The sequence below is a fragment of the Xiphias gladius genome, chromosome 6, assembly GCF_016859285.1.
Source record: "Xiphias gladius isolate SHS-SW01 ecotype Sanya breed wild chromosome 6, ASM1685928v1, whole genome shotgun sequence".
Classification (NCBI taxonomy): Eukaryota; Metazoa; Chordata; class Actinopteri; order Istiophoriformes; family Xiphiidae; genus Xiphias; species Xiphias gladius.
In genome coordinates this window covers 443,276-466,312 of record NC_053405.1, presented here as the reverse complement: position 1 = coordinate 466,312, position 23,037 = coordinate 443,276, and the positions used below count along the sequence as shown (strand labels likewise).

The window sequence follows — 23,037 nt, the reverse complement described above, 5'->3', positions numbered from 1 at the left end:
CACCAGTATGTTTCCAGTTTATTTCCACTTTCATTTCACTGTGGTACGAGCATAATTCCATGATGGTTCCCAGTTTATCACCAGTTAGTATCTTGTTAATATACTATTGGGACCATACTGGGAATGTATTCAAAATGTACTTGCACCATACAGTGTATATATATTGTTAACACATTAGGATCATACTGGGAGCACTGACAATACAATGGGAATAAAATGGGAATATACGGTGTTCAAATTTTGTATTGAGAATATTATGAGACAATTATCATATTGGTGTACATTTCAGTACGTTAAAAAAATACTTGTACTATGTTGTTTGTATTTCGGGATGTTTTTGCAGATAAAATATAGTTTAGTTTTTTACAGGGACCAAGTACAAAAACATTAAACTCATACAAAGGCTTTTGGCTGCTTGCTGATTTCAATAGAACAGTATTTCTAAGAACCATCAAAAGTGCAGAGGTGATCATTCTTTCAACTAAATGTCATTGGTGCTGACACCAACCCCTCATAGAAATTCATAGAAACATTGGAAAGGACATGTCCTCAGTGTCTACAGTGTCCTCATTGGTAGTTAAATGTCCTGGTCTGGATTCACTGTGTGACTTTGTGGTTGTTTTCACTCTGATCAACACATGAAACCAGAGAGAGAAAGAAGGAAAGCCTGAAGGAGGAAAGCTGTTTCAGGACGTTCAGTGACTCTCTCCATTTCCATTATAATTAGGACCAAACGGCGTCGGACTGAATTTATAGCAGCTAACCAGCTGCCCAGACAAAGATCAACATGATTCTCCCATTAAGACTGTCGGCAATTATTTGTGGGGTTCCTCAGGGTTATATTTTTGGACCTTTATATTTTTCATTTGGTTAAACTTGCTTTAGATGATGTTTTTTGTCCATCCGTAAATTCAATATCTGACACATTATCATTTTATACAGTTGTTTGTTTCTAACCTGTTATCAACCAGCTGTTTATCTCCACATCCAGCTGTTATAGAGCAGCATGATTCTTCATCTGGATCAGGTGTTTGTGTCACCTGATGAATCTAAGTCCAGTATTCCCTCTCTTTTAACTCTGGTTTTGGTCTCCACCAGCTCCTGAGGAACAAAGCTGGCTCTCTAGCTGCTAAATGCTCCACTGTGTCTGTCTGCTGTTTGCTGCTGAGCAGGTAGTGGACAATAGGTTTTTACAGCTTTTATTGTGAAAACACTGAGACTGAACCAGACAGGAAATGTGCTGAAAAACTCAAACTATGAGCTAAAAGAGGCTAAAAAGCTCTGTAGAGCTGCAGAGATGGAGATAATTTTCTGTGAGTTCATCACTTCCAGAGACACTTTAACAGAAACAGCTGAGCCACTGTTCAAACTGCAAGTATCGATATTTTATTTCAACATTAAAACATTGACACGTGCAGCTTTAACGTCTTTTTGATTACACTAGGATGAAGCAGAGGCCAGAAACAGAAAGAAAGGTTAGATTACATGTAACCCCGACTTTAAACTGTGTCTTTCCACATGTCCAGTTTGTTTCAGAATCTTTACTCTGAAAAGAACTCGTTCTCACTGGTCAGGATACACAGTGAACTTTTTCAGTGTTAAACCAGACCAGGATCCTTCCTGAACCTTAACCAAGCGCTGTGAGAGTCTGAACTGAACCATAAACCAGTTTAATGATGCTGTAGTTTACCCTGCACGTTGAAAAATTATGCTAAAGGGAACGTGTAGAACATGCAGCTGAAAAAACTGAGACAAAGGAGACAGCGACAAATCCACTAAATCAGACAACAGAACAGAAAAGTAAAGCCTGTCGTCCTCTGTCTCTGCCTGCTGGGTCCGTCCTCTGTCGGCCCTAATTCGTTGACAGTCTGATCATTCCACCTTAAATGCAGGAGGTTTACTGGGAGTAAAAGTCAGAAATCAATAATAGTTTAGAGTCATTGATGGACTGTAGGTAGGATGCTGTCTCTGCAGGAAGGACTCTAATCCACGGTGGTTTATGTGTCAAATTAAAAGCTGGATGAGAGGAGTCCCGCGTCCCTTTAAAACCTCATCCCGTCTGAAAAGAGCAGTAAGGTGGACGTCAGCATCAGTGTCAGCAAAGGAGGATGAGCGTGAAGTTATTAGTGCTGCTAGTGGACACTCACACAGACGGAGCTTTACAGCCACCGTTGGGGAAAAATGATCATTTTGTGATATTTAAGAAAAAAGGTCATAATATCAGAACGAAATTTATAATGAGCAATTGAAATAAACATTTTCCCCCTTTTTTCATTTGATGTAAAAATACATCAAATTAAAAATATTGTGACTTATTCTGGTAACAATACATTTTAATCTTTAAAGTATTAAAATTTTGTCGTGAAAATTCAAACTTTATCGTCCAAATATTTTTATTTCATTCTCTTCTGTTCTTTGTCATGTAGAATTTATTTCTGAAATAATAATAATTTCTTGCTTTTTTTTCATAAAATAACTTTTCTCTATGACTTCCTTTATTTAATTTAATTTTCTCAGTGTTTTTGGGCCTTAATTGGGCCTGCTGACCGTAGAGAGACAACAGGGAATGAGGGGACAGAGACAGAACTGGACTCAAACTGGCCATGTTACCCGGTCAGTGTCTTAGACCACTAGTCCACTAGGACTCAGTGACGCTCATCGCCCACCGTAGAGTGTCTCAGAGGGAGAAGGCCCAGCCTGGATGTCCCAGTGCAGAGGGGCACAGGGGGGACCGGGAGGTGGCATTGGTGGGGGTGGGGGTGTTGAGGCCACTGCAGCACCCCGGGGTCCTCTTAGCATTCAGCGGAGCGCTCATTAGACATGCAAAGCTGCAGTGTTGGAGCTGCGGGGCTGAATGAGCCGCCTTTGTCCTGTAATTGGAGATGGTTCTGTGGGAGCCACGAAGGGAGCAGGGCCTCCTCACCCCCCCACTCCGCTCTGATTCCTGTCCTCTCTCCTCTCCCTGTTGTGTAACTTGTTGCATTAGGTTTCCAGGAAATGATCCAATTAAAGCTCAAACTGGAGAAACAACAGAACGTCACAGACACTGACTTCAAACCTTCTCACCTGGTCACATGACGTTTACCTCAAGTTATAGTACACCTGTGTGACATCACTAATGTCCTAAATCATCACTGATGCCATGTTGATATCCTGTCACCATCTTTGTTTGGGTTGGAGACACACCTTGAGAAACAGGTGAATATTCTTCTTCCTGTACAGAAGGGGAAGACAAGACACGTATTCACAACGAGAAGTTACCTGCTCGGCTTCAGTTCGTGTTGGAGGCAAAGAGCATCTGATTCTGGAGATGAAAAGTCATCGTTGAATAGTTTTAAAGTGACGATGACGTGAGAATCAAACAAACTGCAGCTCGACCACCATGATGAAAACAAATAACATGGACGAAAGGAAGAGGAGGAAATCAGGAATGAATGAGAAACTCACCTCTGACTGTTCCCAGGTCACTTTCTAAATGTCTGCTGAAGCAGTGATTATTAAATCCTTCTGTTCACGACACAGTGTTTCTCTGGTCCTGCTTTTATTTTGCTTTCACTAAAATAGAATAATGATTAAAACAGAACAAAGTGAGGCCACAGCGGGATTTTTAAAAAACTACTTAGTATTCACTGCCAGTGTTTTCTACGTTCCTTCACAATACTTGTGAACGTTCCCTCTTGTTAAAGGGGCAACATGTAAGAATTGGCCAACTGTTGAGTTCATACTCCAAACCCACAGGGGGCAGCATATTACCAGAAAGCTGGGGTGTCAAAACCCTATCGTAAGAAAGAAGGAAATGCTCTCTTTGGTCCCTGCTCCCCACTCCCCTTCCCCTGTGCCGTAGTGGGACTGGCCATCGGACAGGCCGGGACCAATCCCCCTTAAATCCATAAAGTTTTACCGGCCCTCTCCAAGTACCTGTCGTTCAGGTGCACACGAGCTCGTGCTGTGTTCGTGTTCTGGGCCTGGGCTCACTGGCCAATCACAGCCAAGTTTCAACCCTCACCCTCACACTGAGCTAACGTTAGCCTGAATAAATTTAAGCCTGAATAAATCTGAGCTTGAGGAAAGATGGAGGAATGTATATAGCCTACTATAACCTACTCACAGTTACTACTTCTTCATCCTCTCATGTTGGACTCAGGGCAGACTGGACGCTACAGTGACTCACTGTCGCCCCCTTGAGGTACACAGTGGCATTACGATACAGGACAGGGCTAGCTGGTTAGCATGCTAACTTCCGTAGATAACTCTGCTAGACAAAACACAGATGTCTTTGACATAACGTCAAAACTGTTATTTCTTCACATTCTGTTGATGACCTTGGTGGATTTTTGAATATTTTAAACTGAAATAGTGACATATTGTCCCTTTAAGCTTCATGTTCCTGCACAAAATACTGTTGCGTTCCCTCTTAGCGAGAATTGTGTTCCCTGGTAACACTTCTACATTTCCTCACAGTACTTCTGTTCCCTGAGGCCCCTTGAGAACATTGTCTTACATCTGGTTTGCTTCCGCCTCACAGGAACCGATGCTGCAGACATTTAATCCTCAGATCACTGAGGACATTTCAGTTTTCTGCCGTGAGATTTCATCTACGGGACATTTGTTTTCGCTTCACTTTAACACCCACCTCTGTCTCTCTGTGTCTGGTTTCTCTTCCTGCCTTATTTCTTTCTATCCAGGTCCATGGGTTTTTATTTCTGTTGTGGGAGGACAGAAGGAACACGTATGGGTTCCTGATCTGCACACATCCTGTATCCTGCGTCTTCTTCTCGTTAACCGGAGGCCGACTGATGGAGTGTGAAGAAGCATCAGACCCATAAAACCTGCTGGATATCATCTGCTGCTCAAGACTAGAAGTTGAGTTACCAACCAGGACCACAGCAGAGCAGAGAGTGCCCCCACCCGGATCCGTTCACAGTCCTCTGCTCTGGAAATATGGGTCCAGGAGGAAGGTGACACCGGCCTCGACAGGGTTCTGCTCCAGGTGTCGACGTTATGGACGTGGTCGTATCATCACTGGTTCTGACTCAGTATCACTGTTCAGTTGATTTATCGGTCATTTGAGAGAGAATTCATTTTGATATCTGATCAATAAACCATTTCTAGCCTCTCACGTTTGTGTTTTCGATTGTGGCTCAGACAAAAATTAGAATATGTTAACTGGGAATAACGAGGCATTTTTCACTATTTTATGACATTTTATTTACTGAACATCAATCGATTATTAAAGAAAATACCCGTCAGATGTATTGATAATGAAAATAACCGTTGGTTCTCCTGTGATGGAATAAAACGACCTTACCGAGGGATTCTGTCTGTTCATCACTGACACAGAAAGAAATGAAAGTAAATGTTGTAAATTGATAAAGCACAAATTTACAACAGAATATGATCTATAACAGTTCAGGTCTTAAAGCCAGATTTTGACTCAGTCCCTCTACAGGACCAGAACCACGACATGGAGGATGGAGGACCTGAGAGAGTTGGTACTGTTGCTGTCGATGTTCAGTGGACTAAGTCTGTAACAAAGTAGAGAATAATTAAATTACGCACCGAAATTGAATGGGGCAAACCTGGGGCTTTTGGGGCCCCTGGAGGTCTGGGGCCCCTGGATAGTAGCTTCGCCTGGTTGTTGATCCAGCTTTTCCGAGTCATTCGGTCTAATTAAACCCAGATGTAATCATCATGGTCATTAACACGCGAATCCTCCATCTCGTCCGACCCGAACACAGCAAAGCTCCGAGCTGGATCTGAGAAATCTGCTTTAACGTCTGCAGAAACTGATCCTGGCTCAGCTTCAGGTGAATTCAGTTACCGCGGCAACAAGTTTTGTTCCCAGCGACAAAGTGTTCTGAATTTTCTTTTGCTGTATTTCACACCTCTGACTGTCTCCATGGCTGCAGCAGCCGAGCCCCATGGGTAGTGTAGTAATTCGTGCTGAGTCACAAACAAAGTGTAAATAATTCAAACCGGAGGTCAGAACGTAAACGCGCGATGGTTCCATCACCAGCAGATTCATGTTCGTTGCTGCAGGTCAGTTCGGTGACAGCGCTGAGGTCAGATTAAACCTTCACAACAAACACTTTAATCCTGTTCAGGTTCTTTATCTGTGTAATCCTGTTTCTGTCTGACAGGACAGAGACGGATACTGACTGTGACGGGTCATGTGACCTCAGACACCTGGAGCCGCCTGAAAGGTGCTTCATGAAGAACTGATGTCATGTTCAGTCCTCCCGCAGGACGTCCTGGTTTGACTGATGACTCTCTCTGACCTATCTGAGCTTCCTGTCAGGACTTTAAAAATAAAACAGGTGCTGTACTTAGACCTCCCCTGAACCAGCTTCGGACTCTCTGACATTTCACAGACTTTAAGAGTCAAAACAAGTTTGATAAATAGTTTTTATTCTGACGTTTGGGAGCGAAAGTGAAGGATTTCCACATTTATCAGTCTGATAAATGTGGGTCCTGATCAGGATTTAAAGTGGATCTGAAGCTGAAGAGAAACAGTTAACAGAGAGACGGAGAGTCGATTCTCTGGATGACTGGAGCTGAACAAACCCTGAAACACAGCAACAAAAGACCACAATCCTCCTCTCCATCACCCCCCACCCCCTCAACCTCCATCCTCACCCCCTCCTCTCCAAAATGGAGAGGAGCCCATTATGTAACCTACCAACCATCCCAGTCATTAACTGGGTCCCAGTTAAAACAGTGAAGTGGGTTTTGGGGGAGGTTTTGAGGTTGGGGGGGGTCACGTGGTCCACAGAGGCTTGTTTACCACAACAAGGGCGAACGAGAGAGAAATAGACTGTGAAGAGAGAGAGAGGGAGGGAGAGAGAGAGAAGAGGATGAGAAGAAGTTTTTCCCACCGACTCATTCACAACTGAACGGCTTTCAAACGCTGGGCTGCGGACCAGCGTTGCTATGGAAACAAGTGGGGGAGAGAGAGAGAGAGGTGTGATTTTAAGGAGTCCCTTCAAAGGGACACAGAAACACCAGCCACTAGAGGGCGTGATTGAAAAAAAAGAGAAAATAAAAATAATAATATCAAGAGATAGAGGAAAAAGAAAGAAAAACATTTTTTTAATCTACACTCAACGAGCACTTTAATAGGAACACCTCACTAACACTGGGTAGTTCCCCATTCTGGTCCCAAACAGCCTCAGGTCTTCGTGGTCTGGATTCCACCAGATGTTGGACGCTTTCCTCTGAGGTTCTGGTCCATGTTGACAGGATGGCATCCCATCGTTTCTGCAGATTTGTCAGCTGCACATTCAAGCTGCCAGTCTCCTGTTCTACTACATCCCAAAGGTGTCCTACTGGATCCAGGTCTGGTGACCGGGGCAGCCACTGAAGTCCACTTAAATCACTGTCACGTTCATGAAACCGGTTTGAGACGACTTTGAGCATTCTCCTGCTGGAAGTAGCCATTAGAAGATGGTGAACTGCGACCACAGAGGGAAGCACATGGTCATCACCAACACTCAGACCAGCTGTGACATTCGAAGAGTGACTGATCAGTATTAAGGGGCCGAATCTCTTTCTGTCTCTCTGTCTGTCCCACCCCTCAGATTTATCTTGCGTCCCCCTTTGCCGGATCCCGAACCCCAGGTTGGGAACCACACGGTTTAAAATATCATTGAATGCTGCAGCTCTCAGAATATATCCTCACTGGGTCGAAGAGGTCTGGCCAAACCAGGAAAAAGAGACCCAGACCACAAGGACAGAACGTGGACAGAGCTGTAGTTTTATTATTACGGTTCTAAATTGTATTTTTCCGTCTGCGATTTTTCAGGTTGTAGATCCACTGAGGTCCTGTCCTGGTTTATCTTCTGAGAACTGGGGCGTTTTCTGAAACCTGTGGATTCAGGTTTTTAAATTAAAAACTAACCCTCTGTGGATATTTTCAAGGCTAATTCCAGCATTTTCTTAGGCCCGGTATATTTAAATTTGACCGAAGTCGACTTTCAGGCCATGAAATAAATAAATGAAGACTGCATTATTTCCTCACCAGAATTTTATTTCTGTGCACAGACACAGCTGGAGACACTTATTACAGCTTCACGTTAGATATAAAATATCACTGGTGTTATTAATTCCTCATTTGTAGTTCTTGGACTTTCTCTTCTCTTTATGTTTATCCTTGAGTATTTTATTGAACGATACCTTGACGTTTAAATCAGTCTGAGGAACAGTTGATTAGATATTATTATGTGTCAGTTTTCTTTCAATATGAATACACTGAAAAAATGAATCTGTTATTCCACTGAGAGGAAAGAGAAGCTGAAGATAAAGTCACCATCAGATCCGTGAAACAAACTCAGACACATTCAGTCAAATCTCAGCTCAATAAACCTGAAATCGGATTCATGTAAACCGAGGAACAGTCCTCGAAGAAACTCCGAGCTTCTCCCAACACATCAGCTGGTTGGCTTTTCTCTACGTGTTTCCTTTCTACTGCCTGTTTTTGTTTTATTCCTGGAGTAACCTCACAGTTTAGGCAGGACAGTTTATCTCGTATTTCATGGAACGGCAAACCTGCCTCCACTCATAAACTTGGTATTTTTTGTCTTTTTATGTCTTTTATCGGTTTTGAAAAGTCTGCTCAAACTGTGACTCCTTCCTGCCTGAAACACCGGGAGAGTCTCTGTAGTTCGGCACAGGTCAAATCCACTAAGCACGTTATTTGCCGCTGGATTTACCTGTCACGGAATTTGTTTTCTCAACGTGGAGGGCGGCGGTAGAGGAAGGCAAGCGTCGGGTTAACGTTGCTCTAAATGTGTTTAATCTGGCGGAACACACGTCGAGAAAAGAGCAGAACGTATCGCGGCTGTAGCTGTCGTGAACTGGAAACATTTTACGGCAAGCCGTATTCCAGTCAGTCCACCCAGACTACACGTGAATGTAGAAAAACAGTAAGTTAAAGGCGTGAATCGCGGTTTTCATCAAGCGGTTCCAGAGTAGCGGCAGCCCGGCAGGATGCTGTATCTGATCGGCCTGGGGCTGGGGGACGCCGCGGACATCACGGTGAAAGGTCTGCAGGCGGTGAGGAACTGCTCCAGGGTTTACCTGGAGGCCTACACCTCCGTCCTGACCGTGGGGAGGGAGGCTCTGGTGAGTCCGGCACAGATACAACACACGAGACTCCAGCTGGTTAACATAGTCAGTGATGAGTGAGCAGTGAAGGAAACATATGAGCACTTCTCATGTGCGATGATATCAGAGTAGAAAGGATCCACCATGACCCGTCTGCCCGACATGTGAGTGCACTGTGTCACACAGGGGGCTGCGTCTGTTGTTTAACCTACACTCACTGATTTGAATGGGGTGGACAAAATAGTAGAAACACCTGTCAACATAACAGCAACAGCAGTTCAACGGCATCAGAGACTGCAGCCTCCAACATGATCCTCCAGGCGAATCGGCTCCTCTTCAACACAGTTTCAACACCAACTGAAAACCAGAACCTCCGTGAAGGAGGACTATTACAGGACTGGTGGATCAGACCGACCCGGTTTGACCTGGTGTTCCTAATAACCTGCAGTGCGCTCACTACTGTCAGCGTTCTCCAGACGTCGAGGTTTTAATGTTGTCGACCATTTTATCTGCCTGGAGGATTCACCAGTGGGTTTGTTGCTGCTCCACCTTCCATTCATCGGCAGCCGCACGACAAAACAACCAGATGGTATTTTTCGTGTAGCTGGTGATTTTAATCAAACCGACCTCAGAACCGTTTACCCCAAATTCCACCTGGACGTCCACGTCCCCACCACGGGAGGATATCCCCTGGACAGTGTTTATACGAACTCTCCCACCAACTTACTCCCGGCTGATAAACCATCAGTAAAAACTGCTAAAGTGTGGACGGGTGAAGCTACAGCAGCTCTACAGGACTGGCACATGTTCAGAGACGCTGCCCCCCAAGAGAACCACATCAGTCTGAGGAACATACATCATCAGTAACATCATACATCAGCACCCATCTGGATGACGTGATCATCACAAAGACAATAAATTCATCCCCCAACCAGGAAGCCTGGATGAAGGGAGAGGCGAGGGCTCTATCCGGTCAGGTGACAAGGAAGCAAGATAGACTGAAGGCCGGCATCAAGGAGACCAAGCGGAGACGTCAGCAGAGACTGGAGAGATCTCAACACCAGCAGCACCAAGGATGGGTGTCAGGAGATCCAGAACATCCCAGCCTACAAAAGCAGGAACGCCCCCGCCCTGCGTGAGGCCACGCTACCAGATGAGCTTCATACATTTTATGCTCACTACGATCTCCTCGTCAAAGACTCGGCTTTAAGTCAACTCCGCCTCCGGAGGACCTGCCACTGTCAGGATCCACAGCGGCTGTGAGAAGAATCCGGCTGAGAGTGAATATGAGTTAAGCTGCTGGGCCTGATAACATCCCCGGCCGAGCACTAAAACATGTGCCAATCAGGTAGCTGGTGACATTACTGACGTTTTCAACGTATCACTGTCACAGGAGGGTGTTTTCAAGACAGCCACCATCGCCCCTGTACCTAAAAAGTCTGCAGTGTCTAGTCTAAATGACTACCGCCCTGTGGTACTCACCCCCATTCTGATGAAGCGCTTTGAGAAGCTGGTTCCCCAGTACATCAAAGACAACATCCCAGCCAGCCTGGACCCTCGCCAGTCTGTATTCAGAACCAACAGATCCACACCTTGAAAACAACAACAGCTACATCAGAATAATGGTTGTTGATTTCAGCCCAGCGTTGAGTCTCCCCATCAAACTCAGCACAGTGGGCTTGAGTACCACACTCAAAACAAAAGTTATACATTTTTATGACTTGATTATTTATTTATTTATTCATTTATAGAACTTGTGCTGCATAATGATAATTAAATTGTATCTTGAATCTTACCAGTTTATAAACTACTGTAACAGTTTTAGATACTGTCACAGTGTGTTAACTACTGGAACAGGGTGTTAACTACTGGAACAGGGTGTTAGATACTGGAACAGCGTGTTAACTACTGGAACAGGGTGTTAGATACTGGAACAGCGTGTTAGATACTGGAACAGCGTGTTAGATACTGGAACAGGGTGTTAGATACTGGAACAGCGTGTTAGATACTGGAACAGCGTGTTAGATACTGGAACAGTGTGTTAGATACTGGAACAGTGTGTTGGATACTGGAACAGGGTGTTGGATACTGGAACAGTGTGTTAGATACTGGAACAGGTGTGTTAGATACTGGAACGGTGTGGTAACTACTGGAACGGTGTGTTAACTACTGGAACAGTGTGTTAGATACTGGAACAGTGTGTTAGATACTGGAACAGTGTGTTAGATACTGGAACAGTGTGTTAGATACTGGAACAGCGTGTTAGATACTGGAACAGTGTGTTAGATACTGGAACAGCGTGTTAGATACTGGAACAGGGTGTTTACTACTGGAACAGGGTGTTGGATACTGGAACGGTGTGGTAGATACTGGAACAGTGTGTTAGATACTGGAACAGTGTGTTAGATACTGGAACAGTGTGTTAGATACTGGAACAGTGTGTAAGATACTGGAAAACGTGTGTTTACTACTGGAACAGTGTGTTTACTACTGGAACAGTGTGTTAGATACTGGAACAGGGTGTTAGATACTGGAACAGGGTGTTAGATACTGGAACAGGGTGTTGGATACTGGAACGGTGTGTAAGATACTGGAACAGTGTGTAAGATACTGGAACAGTGTGTTAGATACTGGAACAGTGTGTTAGATACTGGAACAGCGTGTTAACTACTGGAACAGCGTGTTAGATACTGGAACAGCGTGTTAGATACTGGAACAGCGTGTTAGATACTGGAACAGCGTGTTAGATACTGGAACAGTGTGTTGGATACTGGAACAGGGTGTTGGATACTGGAACAGGGTGTTGGATACTGGAACAGGGTGTTGGATACTGGAACAGGGTGTTGGATACTGGAACGCTGTGATAAGATACTGGAACGGCGTGTTAACTACTGGAACGGCGTGTTAACTACTGGAACGGCGTGTTAGATACTGGAAAAGATGGTTAGATACTGGAACAGGGTGTTAGATACTGGAACAGGGTGTTAGATACAGGAACGGTGTGATAAGATACAGGAACGGTGTGATAAGATACTGGAAAAGATGGTTAGATACTGGAACTGTGTGTTAGATACTGGAACTGTGTGTTAGATACTGGAACTGTGTGTTGGATACTGGAACTGTGTGTTAGATACTGGAACTGTGTGTTGGATACTGGAACTGTGTGTTGGATACTGGAACAGGGTGTTGGATACTGGAACAGGGTGTTGGATACTGGAACGGTGTGTTGGATACTGGAACAGGGTGTTGGATACTGGAACAGGGTGTTGGATACTGGAACGGGGTGTTGGATACTGGAACAGGGTGTTAGATACGGGAACAGGGTGTTAGATACGGGAACAGGGTGTTAGATACGGGAAAGGATGGTTAGATACTGGAACGGTGTGATAAGATACAGGAACGGTGTGATAAGATACTGGAACAGGGTGTGATAAGATACTGGAACAGCGTGTTAGATACTGGAAAGGATGGTTAGATACTGGAACGGCGTGGTGGATACTGGAACGGTGTGTTAGATACTGGAACAGGGTGTTAGATACGGGAAAGGATGGTTAGATACTGGAAAGGATGGTTAGATACAGGAACGGTGTGATAAGATACTGGAACTGGAACAGGGTGTGATAAGATACTGGAACAGGGTGTGATAAGATACTGGAACAGGGTGTGATAAGATACTGGAACAGGGTGTTAGATACTGGAAAAGATGGTTAGATACTGGAACAGTGTGTTTACTGCTGGAAAAATGTGTTAGATACTGGAACATTGTTAGATATTTGAACAGTGTGTTAAGAGCTGTGTTTTTTCCGCAGGAGGAGTACTATGGGAAGCAGCTGATCCTGGCAGACAGAGATCTGGTTGAACAGGGGGCCGATGAGATCCTGAAGGATGCTGATGTTGATGATGTGGCGTTCCTTGTGGTAGGCGACCCGTTCGGGTGAGTCACGGTGTCCACGTATCAGGCGTAAGGAACTGTATGAGGTCCGTGCAGCAGCATCTTGTATTAATCCCACAGATCTGAAGTTTGCTCTGTCAGTGTGTGGATTGTTGTGGAGAGCTGCAGAGTTTGATGTGACCACAGAGTTTGTGTCGGAGCAGCTCGGCCTTCATTTCAGCAGATTTCTCCCCAAAACCACCAGATTCCTCAGAGATAATGACAGGCTGCAGCTCGCCGTCTGAAGCTCTGTTGACTCTGTTCATGTGAACGTTGGATTTACAGTTTACATGAAAAGACAAGCTGCTTCTCTTTTTGTGCCGCTGAAGACTAAAAATGGTGATGTTTCTTCTCATCACAGTGTGGTTTAACCTCTGAGACCTCAACATCTGTACGCTACTCTGACCCTGTGGCAACTTTCACAACACAAATCTGACTGCAAACATGAAAATCCAGTGTTTCCACAGACTACACTGCTCCTTTCTGCTCTTCTTCTTCACTGGACATACGTTTAATCATAATGTCTTTTTTGTAATCAAATAAATCCCATGTTCTCACTCCAACGTAAACCTGACCTCTTTATCCTGGCTTTTGATGTTTTATGGCGATTATTTATTCTATTTAATCATTTATTTTATTGTGTTCAGGTTTAAAATGTTCTATTTCCTCTCGTGGATTTAATTGTCATTGTCTATTATCTATTTTATCTAGTTTTATTTTATTGATTTTTTTTTTTTCTTTTTTTTAAATGAGTATAATTATTTCCTCTTCATCTCTAAATTTCTCTTAGGTATTTATCTGCTTTAATTTAACCAAGTATTTAACAGGTTTTTATTTACGTTTTAATGTAATTAATCTGATGTTTGTATGCACAGTAACGCACTGTGTATTATTGAATTCACATCTGGCATAGCTTTCTACCACGTTATATGTTGTTAATTATTTATAATTTAGAATTATTTCTCTTCCTGCAGAGCCACCACCCACAGTGACCTGGTCCTCAGAGCAGTGAATGCTGGGATACCGTACAAAGTCATCCATAACGCCTCCATCATGAACGCAGTGGGCTGCTGTGGTCTGCAGGTACAACACACACCTGGGGCATGTTCTACCCTGAACTGAGCCCAACAGCTGTACTCTGTCTCCCATCTTCTAGTGTCACTGACAAAAATCAGCACTGGATCCTCCACCTGACGTAACAGACACACCCGATGGCAGAGCGTCGCTAATGTGGAACTCATATCTCCAGGACAGAGAAGAGCAGAAAGAAACAAAAACTAAACACAGATACACAAAGGGATTTGGTCGCTGATGAAGAATAAACAATCACATAGTTCCACATACCGTGGCCACTTTATTAGGTGCCCCTGTAAAATCCCATTCAATCCTACACAACAGCTCCGTTTATGACCATGATAAAGTTCGGGTTTGATTAACACCATCAGAGAGGTGTTAAGATGTTAATTTAACTTCAGGGTTATTACTGAGCTCATAGTTAAAGGTGGTGTTGTACTGCACTACATTATACTGGGGGCTGTCTCTGGTTTTTTTTTTGTCCCAGTATAACACCATCATTAAATTAGCGTAGCAAAGTAGGAAATGTGGCTGATCCAGGAATGATGTATAAATTTTTACCAGAAATTTCAGGAACGGTAAATTCTGATTCTGGTTTTACAGGAATGATTGCAGATGGTTTGACTGGTAGTGAGATCAGATGTGAATGAGTATTCAACACATCAACCAAAAATTTGGGAAATATGTTTAAAACATACAAAAGGATTCTGAGTTTTTGGCTGGACCGGGACAGCAGGGTTCGCCCTAATAACACGAAGGTCCGTGACTGACTGACTGACTGAGGAAGTTAGACGATTGGTTGACTGGCTGAGTGTTGGAGTTTCCCCATTGGCCGTTGAATTCGCACAAACAGTTTCTATTATGTCATCAGGGGGCGTTTACAGGCAGTGTTGCCAACTTGGAGCCTTTGTCGCTAGATTTACCGACTTTTCAGACCCTTTAATGACTTTTCTTCACAAAAGCACCTAGTGACAAATCTAGAGACTTTCTGGACAAACATTAGCTTCTTTCTGTAGAAGAGAGTCGCCAGTGTTGCCCTGCGAGCGTGAGGTCGGGCGCTTCCTCCACAGACACACGTCTCTATGTGTCTCATTCAACCACCTCACGTCAGCTGAAACAGACGTGGATGAGCTTCTAACTTTCTCTTTGACTGATCATTTTACAGGTAAATATACCTGAAATCTCTGCTCAGCCATTGTCTTTAACTCATGTGTCTGGTGATTCTGTCAGACGACGTCGTGGTTGTAAAACCAGGATTTTAGCAGCAGAGCAGCAGCTTGGAAACGGCCTGGAAGTGACTGCTGGTTAACATGTCGTCTCAATGGGCCACGTTTCAGTCACTGTTTCATAATTTTTCCATCATCTGACAACAGACACAGAAAAACAAGTAAATGAGAAAAGCTGTAAATGTGAGCACAGAGAGCAGGAGAGAAGCAAACGGTTAGAGGACGGTCCAGCCACATACCGGGTTTTGAACTAGTCGCGTTACAGGCAAAGATCAGACAGTCGAGAAGGAAATGCTTTGATTTTCTTTTGTAAATTTGGTTTGTAGTGTTTGGTAGATTGCTGACGGTGGGTTTCAGAAAACCTGAGCATGCAGCTGTGATGTCTGCCTGAGAGTCAGAGCTCAGGGCTGACGTGTTTCTCTTTTTCCTTCTTCAGTCCCATCTGCTGCAGCTCCTGATGAAACTCATTAAGCTGATGTTGTTGTTGTCAGTGAATGCACCACTTTAATGTGACCTCATCAATAACAGACCTGTCAGAGAGCAGGACCCAGCTGTCCACACACACACACACACACACACACACACACACACACAGATTAGCATTAAAGCTAACAGAGCTCTCCTCTGGGAGGTCGTTAATATGTTAATTAGGGGGCGGACCATGTAAATGAGCTATGTGCCCCCCCCCAAACTGGGAGTCAATCTCATCAGCCCCCGCTGTCTGTGTCACTGCTATTTTATCTACTCCACTCCACCACCCACTACTCATACCTGTCAGACATGCCCAGAGGGGACAGAGACCCAGCTGCTGCTGCTGCGTGACTACATAAAAACACACATTAAATTTACTGCTGTGATTTTAGGTTTTATAAGATAGAAACTGAGTCTGCGGTCGTTAAACTTGGTGAATCCACACATTCAGCTCTTTAGCTAACAAGCAAAAACACCAATGTAGCGAATCAAACGGTGAAATCTCATGGGTCAGACTCAGCTGTTTCTGATTTGACTCAAACAAGAGTCATTTCATGATTCAAAGTTATTTAATTATAAAGATCAGTTTACATTTCAGGATAAAAACACCAACATTGAATCATTATTTCACTTATTTGGATCCAGTGTCTCCAGTGTATAAAAGCTGAGGTGAACATGATTTAAAATGAGCGTGATAACCTAAAGGATAGAAACCCGTTGTGTGTGACGTGTTTGAATGCACCACGGTGGAGAATTTTGTTTTCCTAAGTATAACTGAGGCAGTAAATTTGAATTATTTGAACTGTTGAGGTTTAGTTTTATGAAAAGAGTAATAGTAAGAATAATTGTAATAAAGAATAAATAAATAGTCAAACTGCTGCTTATCTTAAAAAATAAAAAAAGAGGTATAAATCTCAGTGCAGGTTTTTATTCTCGTGAGATGGTAAACCATGATATTTATTTTAACATCATTGTTTCTTTCTTTTTACATATTTTGTAACATTATTTTTTAAATAATGAAAGTAAATTCTCACTACGCTTGTACGTTCCACACCTGTTCCTGTGGCTGTAGAGCTGTTTCCAGTGTAAAAACCGAGCGGACAAACTGGCTGCTGATGTTTTCAAGGATTCATGAAAACAGAAACAAGCGCTGACTTCGGTTACAAGACCGGTGCAGACTTGATTTGTCAGCTGACCTCAGACCTGCTGCTGTTTGTGGAGACTCGAGGTTTAAACTGGCCGCGTTTTCACGTTCTGAACATCAGCAGCGACTGAGTAAACAGGAAACAGATTCACTCACGAGTCTCTACTGTCACACTGTCAAATATGTGCTGACCTCTGGCCTGTGTGTGTGTGTGTGTGTGTGTGTGTGTGTGTGTGTGTGTGTGTGTGTGTCAGCTTTATAATTTCGGGGAGACGGTGTCGTTGGTGTTTTGGACGGAGACGTGGAGACCAGAGAGTTTCTACGACAAAATCTGCAAAAACCGGGCAGCTGGATTGCACACACTCTGTCTGCTGGGTGAGACGCACACACGCAAGCACACACACACACACACACACACACACACACTCTAAACACGCTGAACACACACTCTGCTTCAGGTCTCTGGTTTCAAAATCACGTTCACCACAGACGAATCCTCAGATTTGTGTTTCTCTCTGAACCAGTGTCAGAGCTGAAGACTTTCACACGTCGTCTGCGTGAGAGTGGAAGTTTTTCAGTCTCTAAACACACTGAAAAAACATCGTTAAAATGTCCGTCAGAAAATAGTCAAATATCAGGAAACTATCATGAGCTTAAATCTAGGAAATCTTGATGAAATGAACCGTGACCCGGACTTTGCGACAAACCGGCAGCGACGTAGCTTCAGTCCGATTCCAGAGCCCGGTTGCGAACCTGCTGCGGCAGCAGTGACCGTCACGCTCGTCCTCTCTGTCTCTATCGAAGGAGAGGAAACCTCCCGGTCGGACGGAGGAGGTTTGTTGTCTGGACCGAACGCAGACAACGGTCCGAGGAGGAATCATCACACACTCGGACAGGTCTTCAGTGCCTTGCGAGGACCGTATCAAACGGGGACTTCAGGCTCGAGCAGTTTTCACCTCGGGTGCCACCATGTGTCTGTTTGTCCAGACCAGACCACCATCAACCTCCCCCAAACACACACACACACACACACACACACACACACACAGAGACACCCCTGGGACAACCCCCCCCCCCAAGAAACAGTCCTGAGGGACCTGGATAACCTGCTGGTGACTGTTTGTGTAATGAGCTCTGGGAGTGTGTGTGTGTGTCTCAGCTGGTGTAGTCTGTGTTATTAATATTCATTAGAGGAAATAATAAAATTGAAAACCATAACTACGCAATCAGATGCTCGTCCGTTTTTCTCTTTGTTTTCTCCGTCGAGCTACTGAGACAATGTCCACATAGATTAAGACAGAGAGCTTTGTCCACAGTCAAACACCTGAACAACAAGAAAACACTTCCAACTCTTCAGGTAAACAACGAAACTGCATCACAGCAACATCTGGTGAGGAGTGAGACAGAAAGCAGGATGATAACATATGGATTTTCTGCTGTGCTCAGACAGATTCACGTTTAAACTGATGGATCACAGAGAAAGTTAAAGAAGACCACAGGTCGTCTTCTTCACTTCCCTGTCTCACAGCTCCGACCCTCACTGAGCCGCTACAGCTTCGTTTAGTGAAGTCTCAGTTTTCCCCGGACAACTGAGACACTGACTCGCTTCAACATCTACATGCTGAGACGCTTCAACGTCAACACGCTGCGACGCTTCAATGTCAACATGCTTTAACGTCAACATGCTTCAACGTCAACACGCTTTAACGTCAACATGCTGCGACGCTTTAACGTCAACATGCTTTAACGTCAACACGCTGCGACGCTTCAACGTCAACATGCTTCAATGTCAACACGCTGCTTCGCGTCAACGCTGCGGCGCTTCCGCGTCAACACGCTGCGACGCTTCAACGTCAACACGCTGCGACGCTTCAACGTCAACATGCTGCGACGCTTCAACGTCAACATGCTTTAACGTCAACACGCTGCGACGCTTCAACGTCAACATGCTTCAATGTCAACACGCTTTAACGTCAACACGCTTCGCGTCAACACGCTGCGGCGCTTCAACGTCAACACGCTGCGGCTTCCGCGTCAACGCTGCGGCGCTTCCGCGTCAACATGCTTTAACGTCAACACGCTGCGGCGCTTCAGCGTCAACACGCTGAGACGCTTCAACGTCAACACGCTGCGACGCTTCAACGTCAACACGCTGAGACGCTTCAACGTCAACACGCTGAGACGCTTCAACGTCAACACGCTGCGACGCTTCAACGTCAACACGCTGCGACGCTTCAACGTCAACATGCTTTAACGTCAACACGCTGCGACGCTTCAACGTCAACACGCTGAGACGCTTCAACGTCAACACGCTGAGGCGGCTTCCGCGTCAACATGCTTGCGTCAACACGCTGCGACGCTTCAACGTCAACACGCTGCGACGCTTCAACGTCAACATGCTTTAACGTCAACACGCTGCGACGCTTCAACGTCAACACGCTGAGACGCTTCAACGTCAACATGCTTTAACGTCAACACGCTGCGACGCTTCAACGTCAACATGCTTTAACGTCAACACGCTGCGACGCTTCAACGTCAACACGCTGAGACGCTTCAACGTCAACACGCTGAGACGCTTCAACGTCACACTGCGACGCTTCAACGTCAACACACTGAGACGCTTCAACGTCAACATGCTTTAACGTCAACACGCTGCGACGCTTCAACGTCAACACGCTGAGACGCTTCAACGTCAACACGCTGAGACGCTTCAACGTCAACACGCTGAGACGCTTCAACGTCAACACGCTTCAACGTCAACACGCTGAGACGCTTCAATGTCAACACGCTTTAACGTCAACACGCTTCAACGTCAACACGCTTTAACTTCAACATGCTGCGACGCTTCGTCAACATGCTTTAACGTCAACACGCTGCGACGCTTCAACGTCAACACGCTGCGACGCTTCAACGTCAAAATGCTTTAACGTCAACACGCTGCGACGCTTCAACGTCAACACGCTGCGACGCTTCAACGTCAACACGCTGCGACGCTTCAACGTCAACATGCTTTAACGTCAACACGCTGCGACGCTTCAACGTCACACTGCGACGCTTCAACGTCAACATGCTTTAACGTCAACACGCTGAGACGCTTCAACGTCAACATGCTTTAACGTCAACACGTCAACGTCAACACGCTGAGACGCTTCAACGTCAACATGCTTTAACGTCAACACGCTGAGACGCTTCAACGTCAACATGCTTTAACGTCAACACGCTGCGACGCTTCAACGTCAACACGCTGAGACGCTTCAACGTCAACACGCTGAGACGCTCTGCGACGCTTCAACGTCAACACGCTGCGACGCTTCAACGTCAACACGCTGCGACGCTTCAACGTCAACGCGCTTTAACGTCAACACGCTGAGACGCTTCAACGTCTTTCCCTGATCAACTGAAACACTGAGCTGCACTTTTACACACTCTGGACACACTAAAAGTGTGTCCAGAGTGACAGTTTGACAGTTTGACAGGAATATTAGTAAAGATACTAAATATGTACCATAAGTGAAAATGTTCTGAACCCCGTCTTTCTGAATCTAATCTGTTTTTATTCCGTTTTTATTGACAGATATCAAAGTCAAAGAGCAGAGCATCGAGAACATGATGAGGTAAGAACCAGACCTAGATCCTTATCCACATTAATTCCTCCTAAAACCACATGCAGGTCCAGGTCCAGGTCCAGGTCCAGTCCTCCTCTGGGTTTAGAGAAAGTGTCACATTGCCGGTCTGTCGGTCCTCAGCGGCTCTCAGCTGGTTTCGGGGTTTCCAGGCTAATGATGTCATGCTGATGTCGTCTCTGTTATTTTCTGAGGTGAACCTCAGCGAGCGCGTGCGGTGGTGGCGCGATGAGATCACAGAAAAAGGTTCACGTTGCATCTGAACCACAGAGACTTGGAGAGCTGCCGATCTCAGCTCTGCTGCAGACTGAAATCATCCTGAGGCTGAGGGGAGCGTTTTTTACCCCGAGTCCGGTCTTACAGGCTGGTCCTCTCCGCAGTCAGAGCAGCATCGAGTCGGTCCACGATCGCCTCACAATCCTTGGTCCTGATTGGCTGAGGGCACAGTCTTGACTAAAACTAAACTTCCACGTAACAACATCACAGGTTAATGTTAAAGTTCATTCGGGTTTTAAACATTAAGGTTTTCCTGCGTTTTGGTCAAATCGAAGGTGTTTTGACCTTTTAAAAAGCCTCAGATCTGTTGGATCAAAATTTCTGTCCTGTGACAGGATGCAAACAGAACTTCAATAAGTTTGACTTAACTAAGATTTTGAAGGCAGGACTTTTACATTTAATGGAGTATTTTTCCATGTTACTATTAGTACTTTTACTTAAGTAGAAGATCAGAGTATAAAGGAGTTTAAATAACAGAGGCCTGATTTTATATAAAGAGGCTAAATTGTCAAAAAGCAGCAATTTAAATACATTTTTCATGTTGTTATAATCAACTACATCAGGTTCCACATAAAGATGTATAATAATAATGAGACTAATAATAAAACCACTCATGATAACAGGGCTAATAATCAGTCATCATGATGATGATAATAATAATAAGTAATATTTGAAGCAGTGGGTGTTGAGCAGCATCCTGGGTGCAGGAGGTGGTTTACAGTCTCAGATCCAGACTCTCCAGCACCAGAGTTCAGAGGAGAAACGTCTCTTTGGTGAAACACAACTGGTCACTGTAATACACAACCTGGCCCATACTTGCATCTTTAATACCGAGTCCGACTGGACTGGACTAGACTAGACTGGACCGGACCGGACCGGTCAAATTCGAGACATAGAGCCAACCCGAAGCTACATTTTTGCTTTATTTATTCCACCATTATTAAAGACAGAAATGTCTTCATTAATGACCGTAGAAAAATAGTGGACTGTGAACCGGACCGGGGGTCAGGGTCGCTCAGGTCTAGTATTTCATCGCGTAGTTTGTTAAACTGAATCAAAACAAGTTTTGTATCGATGTAAATTTCAGAGGGAAGAAGATCTACGAGCCTCCTCGCTTCATGACGGTCAGCCAGGCTGCAGATCAGCTGATTCAGATCATCCAGAGGAGGAGGAGGGAGGAGGCGGGCGAGGGGGAGGAGCTGGGTGAGTCCAACCTCGTCACCTGATCGGCTCAACATGCCACACACGCACACAGAGCTGACTGTGGTCTGGAGCAGGACCGAGGGGTCCGCCCTCCTCCGTCACATGACCGGAGCTGGTCTGAGACGGTCACGAGAATCATCTGCGATGAGGTCGAATCTCTTGACGTCGTCTGAATTCTGAGACTTAAAGAGTAGCTGAAACCGGCACCTATCAGTGATGTCACGGTGTACTGCCACACCCTGGAGTACACTCATACATCACTGCAGCCAGGTGACAAGTTGAGGCACCGGAGGCTACGGGAGTTACAGAAATCAGAATTTCATCAGGTTTATGTTCTTCTGTGCATTTGTAGAATATAATATAAATGTTTTTGTTTTGGTAGACACAGATTTGAAAGCTGATTTGTTCACTTCCTGTTAGCACAGGAGGCTAACAAGTATGTCAATAAAACCTGCTGCTTCAGTTAATTAATGCTAATGTTTGTTAGCAGGCTAAAATATGTCCCTTGCCCCCCAGGTGTGACAGAGGACACGGTGTGTGTGGGCGTGGCCCGACTTGGCGCCGACGACCAGACAATCCGTGTGGCGACATTGCGTCAGCTGGTGTCATGTGACCTCGGCGCTCCGCTCCACTCGCTGGTCGTCACCGGACGACTCCACCCGCTGGAGGTGGACATGCTACGAGTGAACGCAGAACCAAACGCGCTGCAGCACCTGCACATGATCGACAGCTCCACGTACACCTCATAAACAACCACACACACACACGTTGGTCTGTCTCTCAGTGATAAAGACATTCCCAGGACCCTGACCCTAATCTAAAACTGGTTATCACCTGAACCTGAAAACCATGTCTCAACCTTCAAATAGTGCTCTGAAGTCATGAGGACTGGCCACCATGACCCCACAGTGCAGAAATGTCCTCACAGTGATGGTTTAAAACGGACATTGGTCCTCACAAAGAAAACAATTCAACCCACACAGAACG

General features: G+C 45.0%; 1 protein-coding gene and 1 long non-coding RNA gene across 4 annotated transcripts; one reads left to right on the top strand and one right to left on the bottom strand.

Annotated features, from left to right (window-relative positions):
* Nucleotides 1-1,499: 1,499 nt before the first annotated feature.
* On the bottom strand, nucleotides 1,500-8,862 carry LOC120790602. Of its 3 annotated transcripts, none has more exons than XR_005707561.1 (4): nucleotides 8,709-8,862; nucleotides 3,448-3,555; nucleotides 3,067-3,214; nucleotides 1,500-2,059 (listed from the first exon to the last, which is right to left on the bottom strand). It is a non-coding gene; the product is annotated as an uncharacterized LOC120790602 (long non-coding RNA). The 3 variants fall into 3 exon arrangements; XR_005707562.1 differs by lacking the exon at nucleotides 1,500-2,059 and adding an exon at nucleotides 2,907-2,962; XR_005707560.1 differs by lacking the exon at nucleotides 1,500-2,059 and having other exon boundaries at nucleotides 2,875-3,214.
* dph5 (diphthamide biosynthesis 5) lies at nucleotides 8,480-23,037 on the top strand. The gene is made up of 7 exons (XM_040128322.1): nucleotides 8,480-9,120; nucleotides 12,912-13,036; nucleotides 14,008-14,116; nucleotides 17,203-17,323; nucleotides 20,523-20,562; nucleotides 21,935-22,050; nucleotides 22,567-23,037. The coding sequence occupies exons 1-7, from the start codon at nucleotides 8,986-8,988 to the stop codon at nucleotides 22,797-22,799; spliced, it is 879 nt and encodes a 292-aa protein (XP_039984256.1). The 5' UTR covers nucleotides 8,480-8,985; the 3' UTR covers nucleotides 22,800-23,037.